We start from the raw sequence: 22,756 nt of genomic DNA on the forward strand, positions 1-22,756 counted from the left end.
CCAAAGTGATATGCATGGCACAAGGATGCCTTAATTTTGTATGGCATGTGTCTAAGACTCTACAACAAAAATGAAAATTCCTCCCTTTAGTACTCCCTCGCCTACTATAGGAGCCTTGTCCTTGAAGAATCCTCCCGCACTTGGCTATACAAGACTCTAAAAGATGGTGCTCCTACATGAATAAGAACTCAATGTGTTTGCCCACCAAAACTCTAGGAAGCTTCTATATAATAATGCCACTCCCCTGAGCACCACCTACTACTCGAACATTCCAAGAGAGAATCCTCATGGAATGAGTCTAATTATTAAATGCCTCTTACACTTGCAATCTATGGCCATAAGTAAACCCAGTATAATCCTCCGTCAATGAACGAATAAATCCATATAAGAGTGCTTATTTCCTCATATTAAGACCAACTAATTCTCTCACAATCCTTATTTGTGCATTTAATCTAGAGAAACCTCATTTATTGATTAAAGACATTGTGTAGGAGTATGGATCCCACCACTATGCTAGGTATAATAGTTTGGTGCCAAATGAGAGAATATGACAAGAAGGAGACCGATGAGTTTTGGTTAAATACGGTTGTCCCCCTCAGAATATTTAACATGCTCAAACCCCACGAGGTGAGAAGGGGGGAAGAGAGGGTCAACTTGGACCCCCATTGGCTAACATTTATGGGGGCCATTGTTGCTCACCATGAGTTTTCCTCCAATTGGGGGTCTCGGTTGAGTAGAGTTACCTCTCTAATCGGCTCCATGAGTGCCATGGAAGAGCCCCCTTGAGGTCCAAAGCTCCGAAGTTCCAAAATCCTCAAGGCTGCCACCAGAGGCAAGGGAGAAGCCACCCAAAAGGTGGAGGAGGAAGAGGATGAAGAAAAGGAGAACCTATGACATAAATCTTCTCATTATAAGGCCTACATGATAGAGGATCACAAAATCTTATACCAGCGGGTGAATAGAACCCAGGAGAAGGGTGCTTCCAGGGATACGACGGCCCAACCAAAGTTAAAGAAGTGAACCTAGCATCGAAAGGGACAAAGCGACAATCGGTATACATAGCAGATGACCTCACGCCCACAAGGAGCATGCCTTAATTGCCCTCCTTTGAGAATATAAGGATTGTATGGCCTAGAAGTACACAGACATGAAGGCTATGCCTGCTGCTAAAGCCGTGTAGCACATTATTAGAAAAACCACTAGAATTCTAAAAAAAGAGAGAAATTTCAGGAGCACACCCAATTCCATTAACAATCACTCACATCACAAACATTATGAGTGATGGGATCTCCAACCTACATGTGATAAAACCATCCTTGTACCTAGGTTTATCTATATACCGGATGTGGTAGGAGTCTTAGTGCATGCGTTGTGTAGTTTAGTTAGGGACACCTAACTAACCTATGTTTTGCCATGCTAGATTGTTGGTATTCTAGGTGATTCCATGTTAATACTCATGTTGCTAGTATTATTGGTTATGTTTAGTAATTGTACTTTGAGCACAATTATATTGGGATTGATTGATTTGGTGATTCGTTCAATTGATTGTTAATAACTAATGTAATTGACAGCTTGAGTATAAGTAATGGAACTAATGACGAGTACTAGAGTTAGTGCAAGGGTACAGATTGAGGTCTCATGGTACATATTTATTGCTAGGGAGCCAATTTTGTATTTCATTGATATTGTGAACCTTAGGCAGTATTTGTGGTATAATACATAAACCATTTTCGGATAAAGCAAGCCCATAGTAGATCTATAAAAAGTAAGGGACATAAATCATTTTGGATAAAGTGATCCCAAAGTGGCTTTGTAAAAAAACAATCAAAGAAATCCCATAAAAAGGGATAATTTTTTGCATAGGTGGATTGAAAGCCATTAGTTTGCTCTAAAATAAGGGTATATGTCTTTATCCTTGGAGGCTAGAGCCAATGTATCTTCAAAACTCGGCAAATTATCTTAAAAACTTGAAATTTCTTGAAAATCTATAAGTTCTACGAGCCCAAAGAACCTAAAAATGTATAGCTTCTAATAGGAGCAACATGGATAACTTGACCAAGGAACCCATGTGGAGATGTGTTATGAAATTGTATTTTTTTATTTTTTTTCTATGAATATTATTTTATGCTTCGTAATTAGAAGGAATCTCTGGTTCTACACCAGCAATTTTAGACAAATGCCCTGCGAAAACCCTGGCTATATTCCATCACCACTAACCAAGTTCCCTTCTTTGTCCTCAATCAAAGAGATGCATTCTTTGTCTTATTCCTCTCACAGCCTTAAAGAAGAAAGAGGATGGCTTATCGTCTTCATCTAGCCACCTCATCCTAGTCTGAATACGCATTGCAGCTAGATGTCTATGTTCCAAGGCTCTCAGAAAGAGGTCAACTGAGCTAAGTAAAGTAGATGCATAGGCATCACCTGGGCTACCCTGCAAAACCAGGATTAGTGCCTCTCTAGCATTGCTTGCATTTGGTTCAAGTATTCTATTTCTCCTAGTTCTCTCTTTGCCAAATTCTTTGACGACCTGCACAACCACATGCAAACAATTGTTCTAGGCATGAACTGGCTAACTGGTGATGGCAGCCGTTTTTTCACTCTCCGAATTGATCTGGTTATCAAAGTAGTCCTAGCCAAACTAGGACATGTTAAATTTGAAAGGGGGTGGTCCCCTGCTTGTCACCTTGTCTTTCAATATGTCGAAAAAGATGATAATCGAAAAATGATCAGAGACAAAGGTTTCTATTATTACTCTTCCCTGTACCCACGGTTTGATCCACCACCCCCTTGGGAGAAGTAGATTCTGTCGAGGCGAGCTGCTCTCCAAGAGTTGCCCACCTGTTTGTTATGCCAAGTGAAAACCCTTAAGCATCTCAAGCTTTCATAGCTTATCCAATCTATAAGCTTGTAGGAAACCTCAAACTGATGCCATGCATCTCTTTCTGCCAACGAGACATCCAAAGCTTCATGAGAGCAATCTTAACGGCTAACAGTACTCACTAAGGAGGATCACTTGCTTACCTGCTACTGCAAGCCTCAAACGCTCCCAAAGCTTGAAAAAGGACGTTTAAGAACGATAAAAGGGAAAGAAAGAGTATACCTGAAGCTATTATGGATCTTTCTGAGTTACTAAGCTCATAAATAAAGTTGCGTATCAACTAGCGCTAGTTGAGACTTGAAAGATTCACAATGCTTTTCATGTGAGTCTTCTCAAGAAGTACTAAGGACCAGAGCCCACAGAATCAGTACAAGAAGAGCACTAGCGGTGGAAGAGATTTAGGAGACCCTCCAACCAAAACAGATTGTATACCACATAGCAAAGAAAAGACCCAAAGCCAAGGACATCCGTAGATACTTGAGAACTATTCAAGAAGTACTAAGGACCAGAGCCCACAGAATCAGTACAAGAAGAGCACTAGCGGTGGAAGAGATTTAGGAGACCCTCCAACCAAAACAGATTGTATACCACATAGAAAAGAAAAGACCCAAAGGCAAGGACATTCGTAGATACTTAAGAACTATTCTGCACTTGATGCCAACTAGGTAGATAAGGACTTCTTTTCATAATATCCTAAGTTTTGCAATTGTATCAAGAAGCTTTTCAATTGAGGACTACTGATTAGAAGCTGAGGAGATGTCACCATTTAGCACTTCTATCAAGAAATAAAGTATAATCTTTATTAGAATTATGACTTTGGTCAAACAATATTGACTTTGATTAACTAAGAATAAGTTTTATTGTTTTACTTTTGCTTTGCATTGGTAAAAGAGAACTGTGGGAAGGAGAACTAGGATTAGTCCAAGAACTAAGAATGCAAGCATTTCACTAACCTCTAATGGTTTGAAGTGTTGGAACCTGTTGGTACAATGTGTAGGACCCAAGAGAGTGCAAAAAAGACCCAAGATTGGGGAGAAAGGCACAAAAAGTAGTCCCACAAGGCTCTAAAGCAAGGCCTTACAAGGGGGTGCCTCTTTAAAAAGAGGGCCCACAAGACTAAAAAGGTGCCTAAGCCTCCAAGAAAATCCTAAAAGCTAGGCTTTATGTAAATAAAGCTCCAAAAAGCAGGTCCTAGGTTCTCAAAGCCAGTTGTACTCATCGTTATGCTCTCTCAAAGCTAGTTGTACAAAGTTATTTTCTATTGCAATAAAGACCTTCGGCAGCTTATTTCTGGCCCCTAGTGCTGTGTTTTATTCTGCCCCTCCCCATCCCAGAGCTCTTTCTATTGCTGCGAATTGTTTCTACTCCTTCCAAACCAAATTGTGATTTGTTCCAGCTTCATAATCTTGCAATGATCGCACGTGTGGGTGTCCAAAGAGAGATTCTGCTGCGATTTCTGTTCCAGCCACTTGAATCTGCTGCGATTAGGGTTTCCAACTCTTCCGGGTGCCCCACGATTTGCTCCCAAAGGCTCCTGCGCCGCCGCCCCCTCCCTGCCTCTCAACCCAACCCCTCTCTGCCTCTCCCTCCTCTCCCTCCTCTCCCTCTCCTCTCCCTCTCAACCTGCGCCGCCCCCTCCCTGCCTCTCAGCCCGCCCCCTCTCAGCCTGCGCCGCCGCCCCCTCCCTCCCTCTCCTCTCCCTCCTCTCCCTCCCCTCTCAGCCCGCCCCCTCCTTGCCTCACAAACCGCCCCCTCCCTGCCTCTCCTTCCTCTCCCTCTCCTCTCCCTAGCTTGCACACTCCCTCCCTCTCAGCCCGCCCCCTCCCCTTCAGCCTCTCAGCCTCTCCTATCTACCCCTCCCCTCCTCGCCCCCTACCCCCCCTCCCTCCTCACCTCCTATCCCTGTTCTCTAACCCCCTACCCCGGCCTTTTTCCTTCCTCATTCTCCCGCAGCATTTTTTGGAGCGGAAGGAGCCCCCAAAATTGTCAGAGTCGGCCTCCTCACCTCGATTGGCGATGGATATTCCGTCAGCCAATCCTACTCCACCTCCACCAGCTGCAAAAACTATTACTTTTCCTAAAGACGAGTTGCAGCAGCTCAAGAAGGATGTAGAGATTGAATGCTCGACCACGTTGCTAGCACGCATCTTCGGGTCTCACCCCTCCAGATCCCAAGCCAGAGACTGGATGCTTGCGGCTCTCCCCCCAGACCTCACTCCACGATTGTTAGATGTTCACTCACCTCCACAAGACACAGAAGAGCAAGTTCCCTCAATCTAGTTGGATGATGGACAGCAAGAGGTGGTTCCACTGTTGGTGGGTAAATATCCTAGTGATGTACCCATTGGCAAATCTGCAGATCATTTGAGGTTTTTCTATGAGGTGTCTCCTTCACACATGGGAGCAGGCAGAGCACCACCAAATTTCTCCACTACGTCAGCTCTGCCCATACTTCCAGGGTATCTTCATTGCAGCTAGGGGGAATCACACACAACCCTACCTCTAAGAGCCAGTACCTCAATCAACTCAACGAATAGTTTCTGCCACCCACAATAGATCCAACTTATACAATGAGACAGAGCATTGGCAGATTGTAGGACACACTCCTTCAACCAGTGACTGCACCTGCACATGCTGTGACTCTTGGTAATTGAGGATGAGCACCATGCGTCACTCGCTTGCAGTGACTCACTATGAGGACATCCAAACTAAATTCCCATAGCCCTTCTCCAACATGATCTTCAATTGCAACTTTCCCCTCACAGTCTCGATGAACAATAGTTTCTGCCGCCTTCATTACGAAGGTTCTCGACAAGCTTAAAAGTATGGGGGACAAAAGGGTGTCAACCAGACCAAAAGAAAAAGAAATTCAGACTCAAGCATGATATGCACTTAAGTTCAGACTGTATTGCATCCAAATCAAAATTACAGTCTCTTATATGGCCATGAGACAAGGTTATCCATTTGGTACAGGAACATCATTGCCTTTGTTTCTCACTGCCAATTCTCTAAGCAACTTGTGTCATTCCTTTGGTACAAACCTACTCGTTTGATGCAAGAACATCAACACTAGCCTCCTTTTTTTGCTTTACTGTTAGTTATATAAGAAACTTCTCACCCTTCCGATATAAGCTACTCATTCGGTACAAAAACATTACAGTAGCCCCATTGGTTTGCTTCTTACTGTCAATTCTATAAGCAGCTGTGAAGCAAATTCTTTCAAAACCATGAAGTCACCTTACGGCATTTGAATTGTCCTTTCAAACATCAGGCTGCCAATAGATTACAACTATGCTCGAATTCCAATCAGATCATCCATTAGCCAGCTATAATTCCAGCAAGAACATCACTTTCATTACGCAAATATATAGTGTACACAAGGCGTATGGCATCCACCCAGCACTCCACTTCTTCCCATGTGTCTGCAATCTGAACATTCAATTAAAATGAAATCAATCAATATGTACATTATGTTGCTGAAAACCATCTTGTATATGTTTGAATAATGTGCCCACTTACAGAACATGTAAAAGTCTTCTGCTCTTTATATTAAACTATTGGCAATCTGAACATCCAATTAAAATGAAATTAATCAAAATGTACATTCTGTTGCTGAAAACCATCTTGTATATGTTTGAATAACGTGCCCACTTATGGAACATGTAAAAGTCTTATGCTCTTTATATTAAACTATTGGGGTAAGAAGGGAAAACCTTGAGAATGTTTCCTCTTGTCAGAGGGGTAGGTGTAACACAACTTTGGAGCTAAGATTATCACTGAACGACTGTCCAGGAAAAATCAAAACGCACAAAGGCATATAATGCTAAAAATTTGAGAAAAGATAAAAAGAGATGTACTGGGTTTTCCTATGACAAATTTGATGAAAGATAATACATCCGTAGGAACCAAATTACGTTTAGCTGGAAAATAATCGACAATTACGTTCCTGTAGTGCTGCAGTCCCAGAAATATAAGATATCAGTCCTGGGTGGCTACAGTTTTGAGAAAATTACTCACAATCTTCATCCCTTAGAGGCGAGGACATCCTCAACACGTGTGTTGCTGGTACGGGATGCAAGGCTTCCTGCTTGAACTCTGCTCATGGTGAGACCATGACTACCTAGTACCAGCTCAGCAGTGAGGATTGATTAGGTCTATGGTTGGGTGCCAAGCCAAAAGTTAGGTGTCCTTTAGAAGCTAGATGAACCTAATGCATTGTCTCCACTTTGATTGGTTCTTTTGACTTTGAAATTGGTCTCCAACGGTTGGTCTTTCTTCTTATAAGGCAACTTGATATTCACATTGGCAAGGCTTCTATTCTGGATTGTCAAACCTTCTTTTGGTGTTGAAGGCTTTGTCTCTACGATGTGTTTCAATTAGCAGTTATTCTCAATTTTTAGGCAAATAATTGAAGCAGCCTTACCTTTGGTTCTTGCACCTAGCTCTTTGGCTTTCGGCTTCAGTCACTTTTCATGTGACATACTTGGAGTCTTGTCCCTTTACCATGGTCTGGTTGGTAGAAAGTTGGGTTTCTTTTACACAAAACGCAAGCTATACACTACCAGAAGCAGAATTATTTGCTATCATGCCATTTCAGCTCTGGAAGTTGTAGTTAAAGCCCGCTTCTCCAATGCATTCTCTGCAGGTTTTAGTCTCCATCCCTGAACTGCAAGGGGAGGCTTCCTCTTTTTGACTCCGCCTTTTGTTTGATTGATCCAAGATTTGTTCCCTCTTTTTCCTTTTCAGTGCTGGCTGACAAGCTTCCCCAGTGGTTGTATTTACAGATCTGATGATTGGGAGGTTGGCTCATCAAGCCACTCTCTGTGGCATACACTTCACTTAATGCTGGACATTCACATTATCAGCAGCAGGATTTGACAAGCTTTGCAAGAAACAAGAGCACCATGCAAGCACCAGAGTCATCAAGGCAAAGTGATAAAATTCTGAAATATATATGGATTTTGATAAAAATTACAAACAAGCACTAATCCACGGTGTCAAAGAAGAAGTAAGAAGTTTTCTTTCATTACCTAGCTAATAGAACATCTTTTTGTGTTGCATGCTATAAAGTTATATTCAGAAACTAACTTCAATATACGAATTAGATGTCGGTAATTTTATAAAGTCCCTACCAGATAGTGTTGCCCATAGAGGGTGTCAATATTGAAAGCAGCGCCAGGAGGAAGACTCAGATCAGCACACGGACCCAATCCACAAATGTTTGCTATCTCTATTCTGACGGCATGAGACTTATTCACATGGGGGTCATTCGTGCTTAAACCTGTCTCACTTGTCTTTGTTGCATTTGATCCTAAAGAAACTTGAGTTGCCTTTTCAACCTGGAACACATATTTCATTTGAATGCACTTGAGCTTGAAATTATTCTGAAGGTCACATATATTCCTACATTGAAAGCAATTACATATCTCCTGGCTCCTCTCAGAACTAGCAAATACCTTTCATCAGGGGGAGTTTTCTTTTCACATCTTTAGGAACAGGAAAAAACATTGAATTACCTGGTAGAAAGCTTCATGATCAAGCACAAACCATAGTCGTTTCCAATCGCTGTGAGGGGCCAATGCATTACCCTCTGGAGAGACTGACAAGTAGCCCGTTTTAAGGCAGGCCAAAGGGAGCTGAGAGTCCCAAACAAACCATGTTAGAAATAGTTGGGATCGATTTTATCCAGGATCAGGTAAAGAAATGCTCGTATCATGAAATATTTAGATGTTCACAGACTGGTAAATAATTGTAGTTCAGAAAAAGCTCTCCTTTGATTACCAATCATTTAAAAAAAGGGATCAACAGAAACATTTTTTAGTCTTCAATGACACACCACTACATGACATGAGTATTTACTATTGTCAGCACTAAACATCCCATGGGTTTGAGTTGCGTCATAAAGAATGCATCAATCAAGCCACCCTTAATCACCGTACTGTAATCCTGAAAACCTTTGTGATTTTTATCACGTTTTGCATTGTGGGGAAATTTTACAACGTCACATATCCTGCAAACATTTTATCAACACATCTCACAAAAGATGCAGATCGTCAAGAATTGTGACTATTTCATTGGATGTTTCCTAGGTCACACTATAAGACGACGATGATGATAATGATGATGACAACAACAATAAGGACAGCTCCAAAAAGTGTCATATTCAAATGGCATCATCTTTGCATAGATGACGTCTTGAATCCCAATTGCACAAACATGCTTGGTCTCTCAACAAGTTTGGCCATTGCATTGATTGAGCTTTAAGACATCGTTGAGCACTGCATGAGCATCAAAGCTTTTGGAAAAGGGAACTGGCAACACAGGCTGTCCCCGTATAACAATTGGCTCTCTATGGGAATGGCATTGCTGAGGACAGATCGTGCTCAACCTAGGCAAAACTAAACATAACAAAGCTAGTATGTTGTACAACTAGAATGCACCAACCTGCTCAATTCTTGAAGCAAGAGGTTCAGAATAGGCTATATTAGCTAGATAGTTTGTGTGTGCCCACCCTATTCAGTTCTCTCCCTCATTTATTTGCTTCCAGCAGGTTCCTTGACTTTTGCAAAAGGAAAATTGCAATAGAGAATGCACGTAATCAAGAAATGAAAAATGTAAGACCTCAGAACAAGCAATCTTATTCACTTAGCATTTGAATCTGAGAAAGATTACCTTTGAGCGCACCAGGCGCAGTGCACTCTTATAGACCTGGACAATGAACACAACACATCTAAGAGTGCCTCGCTGCTGATTGGAAATAATATGAGGAAACAAAAGCATGAAAATGGCAATTTTCACACACCGGATAGTCAGGTTTCAAGGCATGTGCAGCAGCTACATAAATGGCCGACTGACTGTACAATTCTGCTGATGTTAATTCTTTATTAACAATATGCTGGCCTTCACTTCGAATACTGTCTTCTGCCAATCCATACTACAATTATCAAACCATCAGCGTTTCCCTCAAACTCTCTGTATGATTGTCTATCATGTCTCATAAGAGAGACACTCAGATACAAAGGCCCGAATGGAACAAAAGGCCGAGAAGAAAGTTAAAAGATACTTCCATTCCTCGTTTGAAAGAAGAGAAATGCAACTTGGTGCCAAAGATTGCTTTTTGTAAGAAACTTAACATACCAGTACAGTTCCAAGATTATATATGGCACGGTGAAAATCGAACTGCAGAGCAATTGCTGCACGAAACTACATACAACCATGTGTCATTTCAAGCTTACAAAGTCTTCAATCTGACCAGCAACTCACAGGTTATGAAATAGTGAAGTAGGCACTCTTCAAATTTGACTTGATTACATATCCTTCACTTTCTGTGAATGCAAACATCAGACTTAAACCCGAGAAAAGCTAAGAAGAATGAAAAGTTGATACCTTCTTTATAGCTGCTTTAACAATCGATCTCTTGTCCTTTATTGATACAATACCACTCAGTTCCTACACACATTTTCATATGTATACAAGACATCATCTCAGTTCCTACACACAATTTTACAGTTATGGAGGATGCGATTTGTACATTTAAAGAAGTCTTATCACAAAGTCTCCCCCGTGCAGGGACTTCATCGCATATGCTGATATTGACACCAAGAGAAACCGAATTACAAGCAGGCAAACTGTAGGACAGAAAAAGATTATTCACTAAATGGTGCAAACAAGCCAGTACATATGGATGGAAGAACCATCACCCCACCACAATCGCCCAAACTCCTACATATGATTTTGGAACCTCCTTTACTCAGCCTACCACTTCACTCATCAATGCTAGGGTTTCCACGCAGTGGACCCCAAATATAGCAAACCTGACTGAGAAGGTAAGGTGAAGAGAGAGAAGCTTCCCGGAGGTTTCCCATAGAAGCTAGGGCTTCAGATGTGGCACATTGGGACAATGTGCCTAATTAGAATGCATCAAACACGTGCACTAGATGCAATACTTACATCTGATTGGCTGTCCTAGAGTAAGTGAAATGGTTGTGTAACATGTGGCAAGGCCACAAGAGATAGACTATTCAAATGTAAATGACCAAAAGTGCTGACTTAACGTGGGAGGATGCTCTCTGTTAACAGAGTGTGGTAACAAAATTGAAATGGTCATATACATTTTGACCTTGCATTCTAAGCCTACCCAACTATTGTTTAATGACTAAGGCTTTTTGTCTACCGGCATCTTCATAGGTGGTTTGCAATCTGACATTAGAGATTTGATGCTCATATTTACACAAGCATGAGCCTATTGGCTCTTCTCATCATAACTCCCATAATTCTCTCTTGGATGTTTTTCAATCCCATCAATTATACCCCAGAACTTTCGAACTTTGAGAATATTCTCAAGCTTGAATTTCCAAATGCTATAATTTGTTTCATCTAACCTAGCACCTTTTGGATCCAGACACCCGTTAGTCTAACTCATAATTAGCATATCACACACTGCACAGACTATGTGAGTCCAATGTGTGCTTTAATAGGGCAAATCAATCAAATGAAAGTAACAACGTCGAAGCAAATGATTGATACTTTCTAGTTGAAGAACAACTAAACTAGATACCAAATAGAACTAAGGCTTAAGCCCTTACCTCTATTCGAAGTCGACCACGGATAATGATGATGCATCTCCTCGAACCCAAACCCCCTTTCAAGCAATTGGTGCAGTTGTCTCAGTAGTAGGATCTCCTGGATATCGTAAGCCCTTCTCTCAATGTGAGAGGATAACACGAGAATACATGAGGATAGCTCTTGATGACAAGGATCAAGTGGGTAAAACACGTAATACAACCCGTAATTTGTATTGCCCTTCTCTGTGAAAACAGAGGATCAACTAGTCAATGAACCAGGGTATACAAATGTAAGAGGCTGCTCTCGATGATGCAGCAGATACACACAAATGATTCATATCTTGACAGGCCTCAATTCGAGGTGCTTGTGGATATCAAAAGAGCAAGAAAAAATCAAATGGAGAGGCTTTGTGGGAAATACTTGACAGCAACGTTTCAGGTGCCTTATAACCACTTAAAATGAACGGAACACCTTCAATAAAGTGAATGGTGACCTCAAATGTTGTATTCAGTTGGAAAAACAGACTGTAGAGGGGGCCTAAATCAAAATTTGATTATGTTGTGTCACCAAAGAAATGTATTTCTGCCGACGGAAATATTTCTGTTGAACTTCTTCTCCTATTTCTGTCCCTTGTTGCTGATACACACTCTGTAGTTTTTTGAAAGGCTTTGCTTCAGCTTTTGAGCTCTCTACTAAAGATTTCATTGCCTTCGCTTTAGGTGGTCTTTGTCCCAATTCAGTGTTTTGTATGTGCAGATCGGTGAAGCTGAAAGATTCTTTGCAGGTCATTGGTCTGACGCTGCTGAATTTGGATATTGTTGCTAAGAGATGGAAGACAGTCCTTAGATTAGTTAAAGAAAAGCATTAGAAACATTTTGCGCTAACACTAAGGAGAACAACATTAAGTTAGAGTGGCACTGAACTCTTCCAAGGCTATTTGTTCTTGGAGAATCCTAGCAAAAGCCACTCTTGAAGTCACATCTTGCCTTGGCATTAAGATAATACCCTTCTTACATGTTGAATAGTGATGGGATAGATTAAACCCTATTAAGTACCACTTGCGGATTGTGCTCTTCATCAAAACTTCAAGATGCTTAAACACACTCCAAGATCCATGAGACATTATATTGTGATTTGGAAGTACATCGGATATGTGCAATGTTTATCGTATTTTTGGTTATCGCTAAGCTGGTAGTATACTTTATTTCTTTAAAGGTTCTCCATCTAATGATCGTTTACTGTTGCCCTCTGTTGATGCAGGTTGTCGTCGATTGTTGACTCAGACTTAAGGATGTCATCAGTTGCATTGCGCATGGTGCGCACTTCCTCCCCACCCTCACAACACAACGATGCACTTGCCTGTGTTTTCTTGCTCCTCTATCGGAGAAGATGAAATATATATATGAACCTCTTTAGGGCTCAAGGAGTAGTCACTACATCTGAGTACCAGAGAGTCGAGCGAGTACAAAAGGCATCTCTTGAAAAGGCATATAGCATCTCCGAAATTAATGTAAAGATAAGCGAACTTCGTTTACATTAGTTTAAAAGTGAGAGTCTTTAGGCCTAGACTTGACGTCTTTGATTAACGCCTTCCCATCTCCATTTTCCTTCCTTCCCAGCTTCCTTCACTTTAGCCAATTCTGTAGCTTTTTCCTTGAGCCGAGTCGGTCCGAGATCCATATCTTGGTACCTCTGAGCTTGTTAGTTTGCTTGAGAACCTTGCTCGCACAAGCTATGTCTTTTGAGTCCCATAAAATTTGGGGGATTTTTTCATTGATGTGAGCAATCTTTTCTTTGGTGCTCCCATCATGCCAGCCCTTAAGCAGTCCTCCTATGCATAGAACCTGAGTATAAGCAGCTCTAGTATCCTGTGCTTTTACTTCCTCGTACATGTCCCATGTATTCATATTATTGTCTATTGCTGCTTTGATTTCCTGTCTCATGTACTTGAGCTAGGTAGTAACCTTGTCTTGGACCTTGGTTACCAATTGTGATGCATGTGCTGCTGCATTACCTCATGTATTACTTCCTATTTTCCATTGTTTTCCATGTCAAAGACTTTCCTCTATTAAGAGGCGAGTCGAACCTTAACGTCTCTGAGTTCTTGCTGTAAAAAGTAAATCTGTTCTTGTGGGTCTACGACAACTGTGAGCTTGCTTCTTGTCTATGATAGGTCAAAGCATAGGGGGAGGGAGTTGGGCAGAAATGAAGGCAGCATAGGCTGTGTAATCCATGAGCTAGGCTATAGGGTCAGCCCAAAATGCAACAACGAACTGTGAGAGGGTCTGTGAGGCAAGATTTTTGAGAATTGTGCAGCAAGCTTGAACGAACGACTGTTTGGGCGACTGAAGGAGCTAAATCTGAGTGGCTGAAACTTCAACCAAACCCTAAACTCAACTCCTGTGGTCAAAATGCAGCTCCGTGGTTAGTCCACACGTGGAAAGCAAGCTCTGAAATTCTGAATGCACTCCGTGGTTAACTTTTCCTTGAGAGTTCTTTTGTCGCTCTCCCCATCTTAAACTACATGTAGGAAAATGTTTGATAAATCTCCTGTAGTGCGAACAAAGTCCTAGAAAGCTGCGTACTTCATCTACCGTTCTCAACTTAGAACATTCTTGGATAGATTTGATCTTTGTGGGATCCATTCGTACTCCATCCTTGAAAATGACATAAACAAGATAGTGGATTTCATCCAAGAAGATTTCATTTTACTTTCCATTAATGTAAAGCTTATTGTCTTGTTCTTTTTGAAACACGATTGCTAGATGTCTCTTATGCTCCTCCTCAGATTTTGAAAACACAAGCATGTCATCAAAGAAGGTACATGTGAAATGTCTGTGAGGCCTAAAACTCCAGTCCATCATCCTGTTGAAAGTGGCGAGAGCGTTTGTCATGCCAAAGGCCATGACCAAAAACTCGTACAATCCAAACGTCATCCGAAAATTTGTCTTATGGATATCCTAGAGATGGTGATAGCCACTCTCTGAAGATAACAAAGATCATGTAAAGTGGAAATCCAAGACTTTATTGATTTTCCAAGAGAAACACGGGATATAGTTTCTCCTCTTCCTTTTGAAACAATCTAATGCTCTGTAGGATCCCGTAGGATAGAATAGATGCATCTTGCAAGAGGTGTGAGAGCACAATGAAAGAAAGATGGTAGATCTCTATATGATTGTGAGAGAGAGGACTGTCTCTTATAGAAAGGGGGAGAAGGTAATTCCTTCCCTACATAGTGGCAATCAGCCCCTACATCAGTGGGAATCAATCCCTACATCAGTGGGATTGCCTTTGTCTTACATCATCACTTACGTCACACACTAGACACATCATAGCACTTGATGTGCCTTTACAACACACAAACACACATGTGAATCCCCTAGATGCACACATGCACCATAGAGCAAGCCCTTGATCATACTTACCCCAACAAACCCCCCCTCAAGGGGTTGCCTCTTGCAGTGTCAAGGATACATCTAGTCTCATAGTTTCTCAAGCCATCTCATGGTGGTCAAGGATTAATCTATGGCTAGGATCTCATGCTAGCAAGGGTTCCCAAGAGTGTGAGGTTCACAGAAATGGGATAGTCATATCACATGGCCTACATCATATGGTGACCAGAGGTGATTTACATAACATATTCTTTTTGGAGTACTACTCCAGGCAGAGAACCTCAAAATTTGACCAAGTGATGATAAACAAAAAAGACAAAGTGCCTAAAAAGCATAGTCTTCATCATGTGGAGACTCATCAAATGAAAGTAGATTGGCAGTTTCTGACTTTGTAGTTTCTTCCTTTTTGGCTTTACAATACTTTTCATGGTGATTGTTTTTACCACAATGTTTGCATGGATTGATCTTGAAGCAATCTTTTGAGAGGTGATTAGTCTTCCCACAATGTTTGCAAGGTGAAAACTTGCCCTTCTGAATTTTTATGGCATAGGCTGTGTCATTGCCTCTCTGGTAGGCTGTGTCATTGCCTCTCCGGAGTTCCATGTGCCTTTCTTCTTCTTGAAGAGCAGTAATAAGACCTTCAAGAGTAGGATTAGGAAGATTTTTCAGAGTGGTAATAACATGATCATGATCTTCATGCATACTTTTGAGCAATACTGCCATTGCGTCATCTGTAGTGATTGGAGAGTTGATAGAAGCAAGTTGAGTCATGAGACTCCGCATGTAATTGACATGGGTAGCCAAAGGAGCGCCACTAGTCATCTTCAATTCAAAGAAAGCAATCTTAAGTGACAATTTTGAGATGTGAGAGCTAGCACCAAAAATAATGTCAAGCTTCTGCCAAGCTTCAGAAGGAGACTCTAAATCAGAAATGTGATGAATATAGTCATCTCCTAAGCCAAGGGCAATGATGCCATAGGCTTTCTCCTCTCTAGTAGGATCTCTTGCCGGATGTGTCAGAGCTGAGGATTCTCCAGCTAAAGGTTGTTGAAGAAGTTGTTGAAGCAGGTTTGATAAGCCCCCAGAGGTTTTCCCTCATCAATGCAAACTTAACCTTCATCTGCCATGTGTGAAAGCCTTTACCATTGAACTTATCCATATTCAAGATGGTAGCCATGAGAGGGTCTAACCCAAAATGGGCAGTGTCTACTCTCTTACAAGGCTAGAAAGAGTTGAAGAGCTTCAAAATACAAGCATTTAGAGTAGCAAAGACATGTAACCAAATTCCATACTACAAATCAATGATGCTTTCACTTGCATGCTTCATAGAGGTGGCTAAATGAAAGTATTCCAAGCAAATCCAGGTGTAGCAACTTAAAGCAAAGCTGTAGCCATAGTTGTACTGATGCTATTCAACACTTTAAAACATCAGAAATGCTAAAGTAGCATCTAATGTAGCATCAAACTCACAACATTGTCAAAACTGTCCAAAATAGAGACTAGAACTTGGAGGTCTTGTCTCTCACTCTTCAAAGCAAAGAAAAGAGGGCTTTCTAGGTAGAAACAAAGCTGGTACACCAGAGAGGAGCCATGGAGGAGGAGAGGCGAAATGCCACGTCACGTTGCCATAGCCAGCAGCTTGAAAGTCGACTGGTTTTTTTGCTGTTTCTCCCTCCTTGGTGGACCATTTCCCTTCAAATCTGGACAGGAGCTAGCTCATACTGTTGTGCAAGCTTGGCTCAGAGGCATTTTGGAATGGCTGCTCCAGCAAGTCGCATTGCAAGAAAAGGTGTCAGGATGAAAACGACTGTTGCGCAGTTTCGTGGGCAGCATTCTCTAATTCCTCTGACGTGGAAGTTCACCCATATGAAGGGTCTCTCCAGCCAGAAGGACCCTGAGAATGGTTGCTTGTAGGTGGTGAACTCAGCTCTCAAAGATTTGGGGAAGAAGGAGGAAAATGGAGAAGATGAGAAACTAGTAGTTTATGCTAGAGATAGCATCTAATGCTAGGCTAGGCTAGATCTAGAACCTAGAGCTCTGATACCAATTGTAGGATCCCGTAGGATAGAATAGATGCATCTTGCAAGAGGTGTGAGAGCACAATGAAAGAAAGATGGTAGATCTCTATATGATTGTGAGAGAGAGGACTCTCTCTTATAGAAAGGGAGAGAAGGTAATACCTTCCCTACATAGTGGCAATCAGCCCCTACATCAGTGGGAATCAATCCCTACATCAGTGGGATTGTCTTTGTCTTACATCATCACTTAGGTCACACACTAGACACATCATAGCACTTGATGTGCCTTTACAACACACACAAACACACATGTGACTCCCCTAGAGGCACACATGTACCATAGAGCAAGCCCTTGATCATACTTACCCCAACATGCTCCTTGTTTCTATGAGTAAAAACAAGTGTCCTTTCGGGCATGATGAGATATACACCTTTCTTATGGAAGCAAGGGTTTACAAAAAATACATCAAATTGATCCAATGGTGAAACAAAGCATCATTAAAATCTGTGGGGCATTAAGAGATTGCCCTAATTCTTTTGTCTTCTAGCCGCAACGCTAGGTCTTGTGAGATGCAGCTATCTGTCGCTCTTGGATCAAACAAAATCATGTTCTGATAAATTAATTTGCTGCCCATGAGAGAGAAAGTTCTCGTGCCTCTAGATTAGCCACTCTCCCTAGCACATCAGGAACTCCTCCTGCCAAAGTCTTTGGAGGTTCTTTTGACTTTTTATATTCCTCGGACCTTTTAGGGCACTCAGTAGCCAAGTGTCCCACCATCCCAAAACACTTTACTTCCTTTCGGAAGGTCTCGATCTGTTTTGGACTGAACTTGGATTTTCCTTTGTAAGGTTTTGGTTCACCCCTTGGCTTTTGTGGCTGAGATTCTTTCTTTTCAAATCGTGGTGGCAAAGAGAACAACTTTCCCCGTTCCTCCTAATACAATCTTTTTCTTTGATCCCCCTTTCTTTGCTTTCCCAAATGAAGGATGTTCCTTTACGTACATGAGAACCCCAAGTGAAGCTGAATGCATAAGATCTAGAATCTCCATGTTAGGTAGGATGTTCACAAAAGCTCGTACTTTGGGTGGTAAGCTTGCCCGATACTTCCGAAGCTAAACCTCATCCAAGATTTCTCAGAAAGAAGAAACTTGCAGATTTGCATCCCAAAATCTCTTGTTGTAGGCTTTGATAGGCACGTCCTCATCCATGCGAAGACCTCCAATGCCATGTGCACCTCCTCCACAAACTATTTTGAAAGACATTGTTAATAGATCATGTCAGTGAGATGAAGACTTTCCATCAGAAACTTAAAGGATGCTTGAAACTTATCGGCACGAAAAGCCACATTAAACTTTAAGCTTTCTCTGTGTATCCATAAGCTCCATCATAAGTGACAAAGCGAGCAGACGTGCCTCCCCTGAACATTTTCTCTTTGCCAAGATTGGGACTGTTCTGGGCTTGAAATTCGCAATTATAGTTTTGCAATCAAGCCTGAATTTCCCACACCAGGTTTTGCCAAAATTCTGGGGCTGTTAGCAGGTCAAACCACACGTGCTTTGTTCACAAATGTGAGGCGAACTGATTGGGATGAGCACGCTCAGCTGGAACGCAATCAAGCTGGGAGCTTCTTTGCGTTGAAAATCTCTCTTTCTGGCTCAGTAATTGCTGTCGTCTGCAATTCGCTGGTCTCCCTCCTCAATTTGCTAGTACTTTGGATCGCATTTAACAAGGAAAGTGACAAGGATGAGCTCTGATGCCACTGAAAAATTCTTCAAACATGAAACTCAAGGCAATTATAACCAAAACGCAGCACTTCTAGAGCAACACACCACACTAGGGGCCAGAAATAAGGGTTGGCACCCCTGCCCCCCCCCACCACCACAAAGGTCTTTATTGCAATTAGAATAACTGAGTACAAGGTGGCTCAAAAAGGAACAAGCTGAGTAAAAATCTCCACAACCTTGAGAGTACGGAGGCTCTCCCTTTATAGACTAGGTTAGGCAGCCAGAAAGTGTGTGCTTTCTTAAAGCTCGGGTGCGCTTTCTTAGCCAAAATAGGTGACTTTCCCAAAAAGTTGGGCTTTAGAGCTTTCTCCAAAAAGCAGGAACTGAATTTTGCTTTTGCCTCTAGTGGGCCCTCTTTTCAAATGGGGCACCACTTGTCTTGGTGCTTTTTCCCTTAAAAGTGGGGAATTTAGATCTCTCCAAGATCCTACACATTCATAACAACATCCAACACTTTAACCCATTAGAGGCCTGCATTCTAGTTCTTGGACTAATCCTAGTCCCTTGTGGGGTTTCCCACATTGCTCATTAACCAATGCAAAGCAAAGGAAAAATGAAACTTGTTCTAGTTAACCAAAGATAACTTTCTTCGACCGGAGTCAACATAAACATTCTCTCTTTATTTCTTGGGAGAAGTATAAAGTTAGTGATATCAGCTTAGAAATGCTTTCGACAAAAGTGACAAAAAATGAGCCTTCAAAAAGCTGCCTTGCAGGCTGCTTGAGCTCCAAAACTACAAAATATTTTTCCAAACAGAGTCGCACTTCAGCACAACACCAGTAAGCATCTCTTGCGAGAGGTGTAATGCTGTGAACAAACTTTGAAGAGCTGCAGGAATAATCGCAATGATCGGAAACAGCAACAAAAACTCAAAACTCCTCCAAATGCAGCGCTTTAACACGAGCTGGTCTAAGCAGCTCTAAACAGGGTTGCACAACTAGGATACGCACCAGAAAGCTCCAAAAATAGTCACGGATTTGCAGAACTGTTGCTGCGGGTGGCAGCTACACCAAGAAAACTCGCCTGAAGCAAAGAGGTTCACTGGGCAAGACCTTAGCTCTGCTCTGATACCATAGTTAGGTTGTTGGGAAGCAATGGAGCTGAGAAAAGGGGCTTGGAAGCGGAAAAAACGAGATGTGTAAATTATTGCGACAACACAAGAGTGCACAAGAAGTATGAGTGAAGTGATGGTGCATCACTTTTACGTCTAACCCTAAAGCCCTAGCCTCGTCAACCCATGGGGCACAATGAACTAATAGTGCACAACGTGCACACTAGCACACACATCAGCCTACAAGGCCATACTTATAGGTTGACTTTATACTAATTAACTAATAGTGCACACTAGCACATACACCAACCTACAAGGACATACCAAGGGCTAAAATACCTATCAAAGGGGTGGGGGAGGTGCATATGGACAAGGGGGTGCCACAAAAGGGGGAAGATAGGGAGAGCATAATAACTCCCTTAAAGGAATTGAAGAGGTTGGAGGGTGAACAGATACTCCAAGAGGAGACGAAGACGGAAGGGGGGGGAAAAGATTGGAGGAGCCTACTCCAATTCTCACTGATAGTCAAAGTGAAATTGTAGTAGCACAGAAATCCTGTGTTTCATGCTCGTACGAAACACATTGAAATTCATTATCATTATGTCAAGGAGCGGCTACATGAACAGGACGTTTGAAGCTTTTCACAAACCTTCCATTCCAAACATCAAGAGCCACACGGACTATGGGACAAAGCAAAGGAAACTATGCATAATAATCTCTTGTTGTACCTTGAGCTAATTATCATAGATGATGAAATCAATGAAACACTCAGACTATCTGTTCTCTAACTCCAAGAGTTTCAAAAACTCCTTTTTGTACTTGCAAATAGACAAATTTAAAAAAATATTATATATATATATATATATATATATATAGATAGAGAGAGAGAGAGAGAGAGAGAGAGAGAGAGAGAGAGAGAGAGAGAACCTGAAGTGCAAGGCCCCAATTATTCAGCGCCTGTTTACATGAAGGAAAAAAATTAATATTATACTTGATTTCTCAGAAACACGTTTCGTTTTCCTTTATAAGTAGTAGCTCATAATGTTGCATGGATTTTTACGACTATTCATTATATTAAAAATTAGCCCCAGATGTCCACCAAGCAATTACTTTGCAATATTGGAGCTTTTAGGACTTTGTGCAATACCTGTGGGCTGTTGTGATTAAGTTGAACTGCTCTCTCATACTTTTTACAAGCCTGGCAACAAAATCATTGCATGTGTTAACAATAGAAACTTTTGATAATGTGTGTTCATGCATGCATGCGTGTCTGTGTGTGTGAACGCCCGTCCATAAGACAAGAATATTTTCAATCTTATCAATTGAGACAATTCTGAAAGACAAAGTGGAAAGAAACAAAGAAACAAAGAAAGTTTATTAGAGTCTTCAGAAGACCAATGGGTCTATGAGACTGTAAGAAACTTGATACAAGAAGCTGAAAGGGTGGAGCTACTAAACAAGTATCAACACCCAACTAAATGCTAAATGCTACATAGTCATTAAAACAAGATGAATTTCATTCATGTGGCCTACAGAGAGAGAGAGAGAAGAAGAAGAAGAGAGAGAGAGAAGAAAAGGGGGAGAAAAAGGTGAATAGTATTCAATGGGCTTTCCCAAAGTGCGAGAGAGAAAGAAAGAAAGAAAGAAAGTTTATTAAAGTCTTCGGAAGACCGATGCGTCTATGAGACTGTGAAAATCCTGATACAACAAGCTGCGGTAGTTGAGCTACTAAACGAGCATCCACACCAATGCAAAATGCAAAAATGCTAAATGGTAGTTCTAAGTCCTAAGTACAACATAGTCATGTCCATGGTCGACTATATATCAATCTCTGCATCATCATCATCAGCGGCAACAAGATATCAGGATGGATGAGGCAGTGGAGGTATGGAGTTGGCAATAGAGTGATGTCGGTCACTCAGAGGTGCGGTCCTGGCACGTCTCCTGGTCGTAGCTCTGCATCTGACCAGGGCTACGGTGACCCCCGTCTAACCAGGGCTACTAGGACTCGAAACAAGGAGGGGATGTCCCCCAGTGTGATCTGTGTGTCGACCCTCTGTCTGAGCTATCGGTCACAGGCTCTGGGTCACGGTCATGTCAAGGCCTGGTCTCATGGGAGTCCATGTGATCTAGCTGAAAGAACTCCATGATAGAGTTCTGAGAGGGATCAGTTGAGGAAGAAGTCTGCTCCTATCTCCGTGCCTAGAATATCCTCTCGTGGTGTCTAAGTGCCTCATGAATGAAACCTACCAAACACCGCTGGTCCGGGTAGGAGAGGAAACGGGCCAAAATCCCATAGCTTTCCCTGAAGAGGCAGTGGAAATGCCCTCGGATTTCATAGTAAATAGGACACCTGAAGATGAAATGCTCCTCTGCCTCAACCTCTTGCATGTCACACAGTGTGCATATGTGCCTCTCCTTGGGTAGTCGCTCTGCTCTGCCGCTCTCGATGTGAAGTCTGTGTGAAGAGACCCGGAACTGCCCAAGAGAGACCCTTAGCGAGTGTAGGTGGATCTGAGTGTATCTTGGTGGGTCAATGAAACCCTTTGCTGTGATATGAAAGAAGTGATCTCTGTGGAAGCTAAGCTTCACTGGGAGTTTACTCAGTCCCAACCAGGTCCGAAATATGTGTAGCTGTAGTAGATCCTCGCGAATAACCTGGTTGACCTCGTGTGATAGGAGGGAGAGAACGGAGCATCCATGCTGTACTGGAAGGGAGGTAGTCTATCCATGTGAAGCCCCAGTTGCTCAAACCATCTCTCAGCAACTCTGGTCCCCTCCTGCTTCAAGTGCCATAGAAGAGGATGGAGCTATCCATAATAGCCTGCTACGTCCCGAGGTGTAATTCCCATATTTTCTAACTCGGTATAGGTACGTGATGACCTGTGAAGCTGGAGGAGAGTGAGACTAAGACCACAAGAGTGGTGGGTGTGAATCGAGAAGCGAGGGCACACCACAACCCTCAAGAGTATATTAGGATAGGCATTAGGGTGGAACCAGTTCAGAGTGAACCGTGTTCACACAGTAACCTGTAATAAAAAGGTGTATATGAGGTGGCACAGGGCCTT

General features: G+C 42.0%; 1 protein-coding gene across 1 annotated transcript in view; it reads right to left on the bottom strand.

Annotated features, from left to right (window-relative positions):
- Nucleotides 1-5,765: 5,765 nt before the first annotated feature.
- The window catches only part of LOC147894814 (protein HLB1-like), a 137,062-nt gene continuing 120,071 nt past the window's right edge, over nucleotides 5,766-22,756 (bottom strand). The window contains exons 6-14 of the mRNA XM_087385048.1: nucleotides 20,836-20,886; nucleotides 20,616-20,645; nucleotides 10,265-10,327; nucleotides 10,016-10,081; nucleotides 9,681-9,812; nucleotides 9,551-9,586; nucleotides 8,395-8,514; nucleotides 8,011-8,217; nucleotides 5,766-6,307 (exon numbers count right to left, since the gene is read on the bottom strand). Coding sequence (XP_087241174.1) covers nucleotides 6,197-6,307; nucleotides 8,011-8,217; nucleotides 8,395-8,514; nucleotides 9,551-9,586; nucleotides 9,681-9,812; nucleotides 10,016-10,081; nucleotides 10,265-10,327; nucleotides 20,616-20,645; nucleotides 20,836-20,886 — 816 coding nt within the window. The 3' untranslated portion in view covers nucleotides 5,766-6,196. The remainder of the gene's footprint in view (nucleotides 6,308-8,010; nucleotides 8,218-8,394; nucleotides 8,515-9,550; nucleotides 9,587-9,680; nucleotides 9,813-10,015; nucleotides 10,082-10,264; nucleotides 10,328-20,615; nucleotides 20,646-20,835; nucleotides 20,887-22,756) is intronic.

The sequence above is a fragment of the Dipteris shenzhenensis genome, chromosome 14 (genome assembly GCF_047967505.1).
Source record: "Dipteris shenzhenensis isolate YYH24624 ecotype China chromosome 14, Dip_SZ_1.0, whole genome shotgun sequence".
NCBI lineage: Eukaryota > Viridiplantae > Streptophyta > Polypodiopsida > Gleicheniales > Dipteridaceae > Dipteris > Dipteris shenzhenensis.